Below are 11,318 nucleotides of genomic sequence, written 5' to 3'. Positions count from 1 at the left end.
GGCCTCCATGTCCATCATCAACTCCTGGAGTCTACCCAAACTCATGTCCATTGAGTCGGTGATGCCATCCACCCATCTCATCCTCTGTCGTCCCCTTCTCCTCCTGCCCCCAATCCCTCCCAGCACCAGGGTCTTTTCCAATGAGTCAACTCTCTTTGCATGAGGTGGCCAAAGTATTGGAGTTTCAGCTTCAGCATCAGTCCTTCCAGTGAACACCCAGGACTGATCTCCTTTAGGATGAACTGGTTGGATGTCCTTGCAGTCCAAGGGACTCTCAAGTGTCTTCTCCAACACCACGGTTCAAAAGCATTAACTTTTCGGCGCTCAGCTTTCTTCACAGTCCAACTCTCACATCCGTACAATGACCACTGGAAAAACCACAGCCTTGACCAGATGGACCTTTGTTGGCAAAGTAATGTCTCTGGTTTTTAATGTTCTATCTAGGTTGGTCATAACTTTCCTTCCAAAGAGTAAGCGTCTTTTAATTTCATGGCTGCAATCACCATCTGCAGTGATTTTGGAGCCCAAAAAATAAAGTCTGACACTGTTTCCCCATCGATTTCCCATGAAGTGATGGGACCAGATGCCATGATCTTAGTTTTCTGAACGTTGAGCTTTAAGCCAACTTTTTCACTCTCCTCTTTCACTTTCATCAAGTGGTTTTTTAGTCATTAGGGAAATGTAAATTAAGACCAACATGAGAAACCACAATAAAACTACTGAAATGCTAAAAAATAAAACCCTAATATGCACTGGTGGTGGGAGTGCAAAATGACATATCCACTTTAGAAACACCTGTTTTCCACAAATTTAGACACTCTTACAACCCAACAATCCCATTCCTAAGTATTTACCAAAATAAAGGAAACCTGTGTTGATACACAAGTATCATCAGACAGATCTAGTTAATACACCATATAGAAATTATCATACTTGCTGCCACTGGAGGTGGAACTGACAAGAATGGTACACAAGGAAACATTCAGGTTTAATAGAAATGTGGAATATATTGATTTTCGTGATTACACAAGCAGATACATTTGTCAAAACTCATGAAGCTGTAAACGTGAGATTTATGCATGTGCTTGCATGCCAATTACATCTCAATAAGGAACTGTTAACATACAAAATTGCTGGCCATACACAACCTGGTGATTCTGGACTCACTAATAGGTTATCACCTTCAGTTTGATAAGCACTAGTTCACAAGACCTGCAGGGTTGGGAAGATGATCCCAAGTGTCTAACGTAATCCTCCAATCCTTGGAAAATTCCTCTGTTTACAAGTTTATAGAAAATTTTAGAGAGGAACTGACTAAAAATTTCAAAAGTGACTGTTCTCCCTTTCACTCATTTAACATTGCTCGACACCTGCAGTGTGGTAGGCATTGAAAAGGCAAAGTGGATTTGCTGGAAGCAAAGTCCATGCCTTCCGGGAGCTTCTGTTCTAGTGGAAGAGATTTGGGCATTTCTGTCTTAGTACATTTGGTTCCCTCCAGATCGGATCCATCCTTCCCACACCTCACATCCGTGTAGTTATCTGCTAAATGTGAAGGTTATGAATGAAGCTCTCTGTCTCTACACTCATGGGACTTCTCTGCTGTGTGGTCACCCAACCACCATGACACTTTGCAAGTTCTCAAGGAGATAAATGTTTTGTTTTCTATGACAGGACTATTTCAGCACGCATGTGAGATATTAACACATGCAATTTTATAGAGATTCTCTGCTGTATGTATTCTCTGATGAGGCAAAGTCCTTGTCACTCTCATCCCCAGCATGGAGTCGCTGATGAATTGTAAGATTGGAGCTCCAACTAAAGACCTTACCACACTCCTCACACTTATATGGTTTCTCTCCAGTGTGAACCCTCTGGTGGGCTTGAAGGTATGATCTCTGTCTAAAGCGCTTACCACACACATCACATTGGTATGGTTTCTCTCCTGTGTGGACTCCACGGTGAGCCAGAAATTTTGAGGCCCGACAGAAGCCTTTCCCACACTCCTCACAGTGGTAGGGTTTCTCTCCAGTATGGCACCTCTGATGGGCCTGCAGCTGTGAGCCCACACTGAAGCCTTTCCCACACACTGCACACTGATATGGCTTCTCTCCAGTGTGGACTCTCTGATGCACTTGAAGGCTTGAAAACTGACTGAAGGCCTTCCCACACATCTCACATTTATGGGGCTTCTCTCCTGTGTGGATTCGAGAATGAACATTAAGATGTGAATTCCGGCTGAAGCCCTTCCCACATGTACCACATTTGTACGGTTTTTCTCCAGTGTGGCCTCTCTGATGGGCCAGAATATGCGAGGCCTGCCTGAAACCTTTCCCACACTCCTCACATTTATAAGGTCTCTCTCCTGTATGGATTCTAAAGTGAATGTTAAGATCTGAGCCACGACTAAAGCCCTTTCCGCATGCATCGCATTGATAGGGTTTCTCACCACTATGGCCTCTCTGATGGTCCAGAAGACTTGAGGCCCAGCCGAAGCCTTTCCCACACTTCTCACATTTATAGGGCTTCTCTCCTGTGTGGATTCCACAATGAACATTAAGATCTTCACATTGATAAAGTTTCTTTTCCGTGTGAACTCTCTGATGGACATGGAGATAGGAGCGCTTACTGAAGCCCAGCCCACATTCCTCACATTTATAGGGTTTCTCCAATGGGTGGGCTATCAGAGGAGCCTGAAAATGTGAGCTTTTTCTGATGTTCCTCCCACACTCCTCTAACCTGTGTGGATTCTCTCCAGCGGGGACTGTTTGATGTTGATGAAGATATGACCTCTGACTAAAACCTTTATGTGACGTATCATGATTGTTCAGTTTTGCTCTACTGTGGACTCTCTGATGGGCTTGAAGACTTGAAAACCGACGGAAGGTGTTTTCACATTTTTCACATTTATAGGGCTTCTCTCCTGTGGAGGCTGTCTGGTTCATTTGAAGGTGAGAGCCCCATATGAAATCCTTCCCACACTCCACCCCTTTATATGGTTTTCCTCCAGTGTAGTCTCTGTGCTGAACTTGAAGATGTGAACTCTGAGTGAAGTCTTTACTGAACTCATCTTTGTAGAGTGTGTCATTTTGTTTTTCCAATTGAGAGCCAATTCCTTGAATAATTCCCATGGAATCTCGACACCTGGTTAATTCCTCTGTAACCTGTAGCCAGATCTTTGAGCAGAAAAACTCTTCGTGGGACAGATACCTTAATCCAACTTCTCGAAGAGTCTCTATGCCATTTAGATTCTGATTTCCTAACAGGATAAAGAAAATTAAGAGATGGGGCATATGAGTGCTTTGCTCAGACAGCCAAGGTTATAAACTTAGGTCCACACCCTAACGCCTTATGGGGACATGACAAACTTCCATTTTTCTTCAGCATCATGTATCATTTGCATACCTCCAGACACTGAGAGCTGTTCCACCAGGCTCCCTTTAACTACTCATTAGGGGGATCCATTTAGAATCATAATAAGTTTCATAGGTGAAATATAAATTAGAGATCTAGTAGCTACAGAGAAAGAAAAACACCTCCTAGGGAATGTTTACCAAGACGAGGCTGCATGTTACTGAAAGCTTGACTTTCTCTGCTGCAACAAGTGTTTAATAAACAGCTTTCACATAATTGCACATCTAATCCAAATGCTCAAAAGCTCAAGTAAGACCCTTACTGACAGATTATCAGAAGACATCCCCAGGCAGTGCTCAAAACTTTCGCTTTATTAGTTTTCTCCACTGGAAGGAGCTTTGGAGGCCCTGGTAGGTTGGAAAGATACATGTTTGGAAGAAAATAATTTATCACCTAAGGGCCTAAAGTTCAGAGTATAAGCAGAGAGAGTGGTCTTTTGTTTCCTGCTGGGAAATATCCTTCTGGAAGACAATACACTGGGAAGTTTACTATAATAACATACACTATTCTAAAATTTCACATCAATAAAGTTCCTACAACTTCCATGGGGAAAAAAAGACTGAAAAATTAGAAGATACCCTAATTTTTATAATAGAGTAAGACCTTGCAAGGATGAAATAAATAGGGTGGAATACAGATTTTAAGTCGGTATTGGACAGGAAGAATTACATTCTCCTTGGAACTCTGTTCCACCAATTAGTCATATAGCTTGCTACTAACTTCTTTAGAGGTGTCTTTTCAAATAATGCCTTATCATGGTGCCTCTTTTATTACCATACAATATCATATACTAAATTCTTCTGTCTATTCTCATTCCTGGAAATCTCCATTAACCATACACTGTTTTGTTTTTACATAGCCCATATTCCCATCTGACATACTATATACATAGTATAGGGCATAAAAAGTCCTTGATCTTTTCCGTTTTATGTCTTCTCCTGCTTGAAGGTAATACCTACAGGGACAAGCATTTTGTACTGTCCGCAGGTTTATCACCACTCCCAGAACTCTGTCCAATATGGTCAGTGTTCCAGAAATACATGCTGGATGGATAAATAAATTCTAGTTTGATGTCTCTGTGACAGTTTGAGCCATGTTACAAAAGTAAAAGAGCTTTTGCAAGTAACTTACTCATCATAGGAAAGGAAGTGGAAACAGCCAATTTGTTGGGAAGCTGAAAGCCTTCACTAGATGCAGGGCTAACCTAAGTGAATGTTGCTGAGAGAAAAGCATGATGATCACAACATCAGGGAATTTCCTGGTGGTCTAATTGTTAGGACACTGCACTCTCATTGCCAAGGTCCCAGGTTGGATCCTTGGTTGGGGAACTAAGATCCCACAAGACACACAGTGTTAAAAAGAAAAATAAATCTTGGCAAGAATCACTCGGAAGGCAAAAAAAATAAAAAAAGCATAGGGCATAAAGATGGCCATGGGGCATACAGATGGACTGTTTCTGAAATTCTTATACCCTTTTCCTGTATGGGTAAAGATTTTCCTTTTTCATTCAGGAGTCAATATTTAGACCCCTATGTTATTCTTGCCCTGTGAAAAAGTTGTTTCTAAAAGCAGACTATAAAACTGATGGGCATAGGGGACATCAGAAGCCACTTTCTATACTGGGATTTTATTTTGAATGAGAGATCTGAGCTGAGAAATGACAATGTTTGAATTTAAAAGAATCACTCAGAGTGGAGAACTGATTGTGAAAAAGCAAAGCAGAAGAGAGAGCATTACAAAGACTGTGGCATTAATCCACAGACTACACTCTGACTTGGACCAGAGCCACAGCTGGAGAGGCGACAAGAAGCAGGACAGACTCAGTCATAGGACTCTCACCTGAGGAACAACAGCTCTGGGCTGCTGTCTTTATCATTTGCAGCTTTTCTTCTCTTTCTAACTGGGATGGTACATCTGGTGTGAAGGATTGATGTCCTGCCAAAAGGCAAGGACAAACATTTAAAATGAATGTATTAGAAGCCCAAATTATGAAAAATTGTGGTTTACACTATATCAACACTGACATAAAAATCAGTGCTTTCCAAGCCTTCAATTATGACCCATTGGCAGAAATATACTTTATGCAAAACCAAGGATGTGTAGTCATTGCTGTTATTTAGGTGCTAAGTCATATCCAACTTTGAGACCACATAGACTGTAGCCCTCCAGGGTCCTCTGTCCATGGGACTTTCCAGGCAAGAATACTGCAGTAGGTTGCCATTTCCTTCTCCAGGAGATCTTCCCGACCAAGGATCGAACCCATATCTCCTGTGTTGCAGGTGGATTCTTTACCAATGAGCCACTTGGAAAGCCCCCAGGATATGTAGACTAAGTATAAATTACTGGAAGACATTATTTACATTGCACCCTTTTCACCAGTTCTCACACTATTCTTGGCAACAGGCCATAGTTTTTATTGCATCGTGCAGTTACTGCCAAGTGCTGTGATATTTTCTACCCTATTTTGTTTCAATTCCTTAAAGAATGTCATGACCCGCTAATTGGAGATGATTACAATTTGAAAAGTCAAAAAGGTAGAGCAATCATGCGGACAATTTATGGTATGTTTACAAACACACTTTGGTCAGCAGAGAAAGAAAAACACTATTTTTCTGTGGGACTTCCCTGGTGGTCTAGTGGTTAAGAATCTGCCTTCCAATGCAGGGGATGCAGGTTCAGTTCCTGGTCGGGGAACTAAGTTCCCACAGGCCATGGGGCAACTAAGCCAACGCACTGCAACTAGAGAACGTGCACTTCAATGAAAGATCCTACATGAAGCAACAAGATCCCGTGTGCCTCAATTAAGACCTGACGCAGCCAAATAAATAAATAATTATTAAAACAAACTAACAAACAAAAAGCCCTGCGATCTCTGCATCTCATGCTGATTAGAAAACCAAAATTCAGTTCAAGAGCTCTGAAACTCTGCCTGTTCAAGGGCACATGAATATTGCAGGGGGTCTCTGTTTAGTTACAGACGGCACCAGTCCTCACCCACTGAGAGCAGGTTCCGGAAGTTCTCCAGCATCACTTCCTGGTACAGCTTCCTCTGGGCCAAGTCCAGCAGCCCCATCTCCTCCTCTGTGAAGACCACGGCCACATCGTTGAAGGTCACTGCCTCCTACAACATCAATCACACTCCTGATTCTTGCAACAAATGTCCCTGGAGGAAGGGTAACAACTGAGAAAAGTGGGCAGGATGTGTACAAAGTGGTTCCAGGTGCTGAGAGACCAGAGTCAATTTTACTGTAACATAATTAAACGTCCCCAATAATGCATTTATGTTGTATATATTTTTCTTTTCATAATAAATGCTGACAAGGAAAACTTTTTATATAGAATTTTTTGCTTCCCTTCCGATTATTTCTTTAGGATAAGTTCCAAACAGTGAAAAACTGCCATGTCAAAGAATAGGCAGCTTCAAAATTATTATGTACAACAGCAGATTTTCTTCTCAACTTTTCTCTTATTTTATCCTCCTCCAAGAGTATATAAGTAACCCCAATTCTCCATATCCCACACTTTGGATATAACCATATTTTTAAATCCTAGGCAAACTTATCAGTAAAAGAACAACTAACTTGATTATTTGTACTTATTTGATCATTAATAAGCTTATCATATTTTCACATATTTACTAGGTGTTTCTATTTTTTTTCTTCAGAACTTGGCCTGTTGATATTCTTTTTTTTTTAATTTTTATTTTTTCAGCAACAGAGGTATCAATAGTTTCATAGAGGAGTAGCTTCCTTGTCTGAAGCAAGGTCCTGGAGCAAATCCTACTGTGTGTGTCCCATGGCAGGCAGGACATGGCCAATACATATATATTTTTAATTATGTTGGCTGTACCACATGGCACGTGGGATCCTAGTTCCCCAACCAGGGACTGAAGCCACACCCCTCTGTAGTGAAGTACAGAATATTTAACACTGGACCTCCAGGGAAGTCCCACCTGTTAATATTCTTTGCACATACTCCAATTGGGGTTTTATATTAGGATTCTGTAAAATTCCTATTACAGATTTCAAGCTTTGGTTTTTTGAGCATGGTGATGGACAGGGAGGCCTGGCAAGCTGTGGTTCACGGGGCTGCAAAGAGTCAGACACGACTGAGCGACTGAACTGAACTGATTACACATATTTTCACCCACATTTGGCTACTGTTCATGTATAGCACTGGGGACAGTATGGTTTCACATCCTTGGCACTTCTGACATTAGAGGCCAGATGATTCCTTGTTGAAGAGGGCTGCTGCGTGCACTGCAGGGTGTTTAGCAGCGTCCCTGGCTCTTATGTACTGTATCAGTAACACCCCCAAGTCATGACAGCAAAAATGTTTCCAGACATGGCCTGAGGGCACAATTAATTGCTTATGACAGTGGTCATGTTATGGATGTGAGAGTTGGACTGTGAAGAAAGCTGAGCACTGAAAAATTGATGCTTTTGAACTGTGGTGCTGGAGAAGACTCTTAAAGAGTCCCTTGGACTGCAAGGAGATCCAACCAGTCCATCCTGAAGGAGATAAGTCCTGGGTGTTCATTGGAAGGACTGATGCTGAAGCTGAAACTCCAATACTTTAGCCACCTCATGTGAAGAGTTGACTCATTGGAAAAGACCCTGATGCTGGGAGGGATTGGGTAGGGGAGGAGAAGGGGACGACAGAGGATGAGATGGCTGGATGGCATCACTAACTCGATGGACATGAGTTTGAGTAAACTCCGGGAGTTAGTGATGGACATGGAGGCCTGGCGTGCTGCGATTCATGGGGTCGCAAAAAGTCAGACACGACTGAGCGACTGGACTGAACTGAACTGAACTGAAGAATCACTTGTATACAGCAATATTTTAACATCTTCTAGTCTACTCTGATATGTGAAATTACAAAAAAGTGATAAAACAACAAAAATGAAACTATATTAAAATTAAAAAGCAGTGATCATCTGGCACTCTTCTTGGAAGAGGCTCTCAGCTGTCTACTATTCACTTCAGGGTTTCCCAAGAAAGACAAATAGGATGTGTTTAATCGCTGAGAAATGAGGTGACAACTGAATGCCTAGAAAGGCAAGCCCAACTCACCTTGAACTTGGACATTTTGTCCTCCTCCTCGGGAATTGCTGAGTCTTGGGAAGGCCTGATAGGAGAAGAAGAAAAAAAACTGTCGAAGTCTGGTCAAGGATGTCACTGAATCATGTTGTCATTGTTCAGTTGCTAAGTTGTGTCTGACTCTTTTGAGAACCCGTGGACTGCAGCCCACCACATTCCTCTGTCTATGGGATTTCCGAGGCAAGAATACTGGAGTGGGTTGCCATTTCCCTCTCCAGGGGATACTTCCCACCCAGGGATTGAACCCACGGCACAGCAGAAAATGGAGGGATTAACAATGTCCATCTCGTACAGCTACTGTCTTTGCTAAAATAATTAAATTGTATTCACAATTTCAGTACAACTTATGTGGCAAAATGCACAGGCTAATATAACTTTTCACCATTCGAATACAACTTTTAATTTTAATTAAACCTGGAGTATAAAAACAAAACAATGCCTAGGATTGCTGTCAGAATTAAATGAGTAGGCGGAAAGCTCAAAGAACACTTGCAAGGCACCTCATTTCTCAGTAGTAGCAGAAAGCAGGTCATGTTCAATAACGAAAAACCTGTCCTCATAAATAGTTTCTATCACTGGATCCTTCAGAGGTTGTTGCTTTCTCATATGAAAATCACCTTTAGCCTCTGACGTGTTATTCTTACTCGGTTTGTCATACTTAACTTGATGCCTTTGCAGTAATATTTAAGATTACATTGATGATTTTTTCCCCTGTGTAAAATATATATCACATAAAATTTTATATTTGAACCATTTTTTTTAGGGTGTCAAGTTCATTAGGTGCATTCATATTGTGAATCACCACCACTGTCTGTCTCTAGAACTTTTCCACCACCAGGATCTGAAACTCTGTACTCATCAAACACTTAACTCTCCACTGCCTATCCCCTTGGCCCCTGGTAACCACTATTCTACTTTTATAGTCGTAGTGTCAAATTTTCATGACACTACGAATGATCACTTTTTCAAAGATACAAGACCTTGCTAATTTGACTTTGCTTAACAGTAGGGCCTTAAAAAAACTCGTATCATTGAGCTGAAGAAAAATTAACAGAATCCTGTTAACAGTAAGTTAATCAGTATGCCATTTAAATTAACAAGCTAATCATAGTAATGACAAAAACAATACAGATGGCAATGTTTAACAGTGCACAAGCACTAGGTATGTGCTAGGGACCTTGAGAAGCACTTGGCACACATTGCTCCATTAGGTACCTCCCACACACCTGTGAAGAATCTAGTGTCCTACAAGTGGTGTGACGCTGGTCTGATCACCTCCACCTCTGTGCCTCTCCTCAGCTACAATAGGAGAGAAAAAAAGAGAATTGTCAGTCCTATGGTTATTGTGAGGGATGAATGAGCTAAATGACCTTAGCACTGTACCTGGCATTTTAGAAAGTTCTCAATAAATGATGATGATCACGACTGCTGTTCCCACGTAACAGACGAGGAAGCCGAGGCTCGGTGAGGTCCAGAGGCAGGAGGAACCTGAATCCACTCTCACAAAGGAGCTAGTCTTCTGGATCTTGTATCTCTGCTGCTTCTAGGAAAAAAAAAAAATACACAGATGGGAGTCTGAGGTCTCATGGAAAGAGAAATGACAGCTTGAGAGCTGGGGACAGAAGACAGACATGGCAACTGGAAAAGGACTCTGAAGTCAGAGGATCTGCTTGAAGGAGATGAGAACAGTCAGGAAGGGTGGAGGCTCTGGAATCAGACCACTGGTATTTAAATACTGGCATCTCCAACTTCCTACTACTTCGTCCCAAGGTCTGATCTGTTAATTAGGAATTAACTTGGTTATGATTAACCAGTGACCAACAGAAGAGTCAAGATTTTCACCCAGAGTCTAACCTAATAGCACATCAGACTTACAGCGGAGTTTTTTAAAAATGGTCAGACCTTAAATGGAAAGCAACTTTTAAAAGCTGTATTTTAAAAATTGTTTTGTTAAAACTAAACAAAGACAAAGAAATGCTCAGAACTTATCCACAACTAATTAAACCAGAAACTGTGGAGGAGGGTTGCTAACATCTGCATTCTTACCCCTCTCCTAGCACCCCAGCCTGTGATTTCATTGTCCAGTCAGGACACTGCACCAGGAAATGAACCCCAGGTAATATGACACGGGGTGGTAACCGTGATCAATGTGCAGTAGTTTCCAAGCTCCAGTCAGCTCTATTGTAAGGCCTAAAATTCCCAGTTCTACCCTGACACCTTTGAGCCTCAGAGCCCAGAAGGCCTAGCTCTTAGCTCCTCTGCTATCTCCAGACATGACCCCTTCCCTGGGGAAGACTCCCCATTTAGCTAGTTTGCCTATGGGTTAACCATGTTTTTATTTTTATTTATTCATTTATTCGTTGTACCTCGTGGCTTGTGGGATCTTAGTTCCCCAACTAGGGATCGAATCTGGGCCCCTGAAATGAAAGTGCTGGGCCTAAAAATTGGACTGCCAGCGAATTCCCTTAACCATGTTTTATTTTAATTCATTGATTAACTAATTTATTTATTTGCCAGCACCACATGGCATGTGGGATCTTAGTTCCCTGACCAGGGATCAAACCCGTGTCCCCTGCAGTGGAAGTGCGGAGTCCTAACCATTGGACCGCCAAGAAGTCCCATCCCTTAACCATGTTTTTAGATTCTAGCTATTTGACATCTGTGATTCCTAACTTCTTCCTCAGTCTGTTGAATCACAGGGCCAGACTGTCAACCACAGTTAGTAACACATTCCTCGCAAGCCAGCTTTCCAAGGCATGTAAGGGTCACAAGGGTCTATAACATGTTATGGAAAAAATTCAAACA

At 41.9% G+C, this 11,318-nt stretch overlaps 1 protein-coding gene across 2 annotated transcripts; it reads right to left on the bottom strand.

The window, feature by feature from the left end:
• Positions 1-967: 967 nt before the first annotated feature.
• On the bottom strand, positions 968-9,718 carry LOC122692143 (zinc finger protein 45-like). 2 transcript variants are annotated; one of them, XM_043899411.1, is made up of 5 exons: positions 9,014-9,716; positions 8,487-8,541; positions 6,406-6,532; positions 5,251-5,346; positions 968-3,256 (listed from the first exon to the last, which is right to left on the bottom strand). In XM_043899411.1, exons 1-5 carry the CDS (start codon positions 9,016-9,018, stop codon positions 1,713-1,715), a joined length of 1,827 nt encoding a protein of 608 aa, XP_043755346.1. In that variant the 5' UTR covers positions 9,019-9,716; the 3' UTR covers positions 968-1,712. The 2 variants fall into 2 exon arrangements, with proteins under 2 accessions (XP_043755346.1, XP_043755347.1); XM_043899412.1 differs by lacking the exon at positions 5,251-5,346 and having other exon boundaries at positions 9,014-9,718.
• Positions 9,719-11,318: the final 1,600 nt, after the last annotated feature.

Source organism: Cervus elaphus, chromosome 4, assembly GCF_910594005.1.
Source record: "Cervus elaphus chromosome 4, mCerEla1.1, whole genome shotgun sequence".
Lineage (NCBI taxonomy): Eukaryota > Metazoa > Chordata > Mammalia > Artiodactyla > Cervidae > Cervus > Cervus elaphus.
This window is presented reverse-complemented; position numbering and strand designations above follow the sequence as displayed.

What these genes read in the sequence shown, in the direction of transcription:
- LOC122692143 (XM_043899411.1), bottom strand. An exon ending in ACAAAATGTCCAAGTTCAAG is followed by an intron (nt 6,533 to 8,486) that starts GTGAGTTGGGCT and finishes TTGATGTTGTAG; the next exon opens with GAGGCAGTGACCTTCAACGA. An exon ending in CCGGAACCTGCTCTCAGTGG is followed by an intron (nt 5,347 to 6,405) that starts GTGAGGACTGGT and finishes GCCTTTTGGCAG; the next exon opens with GACATCAATCCTTCACACCA.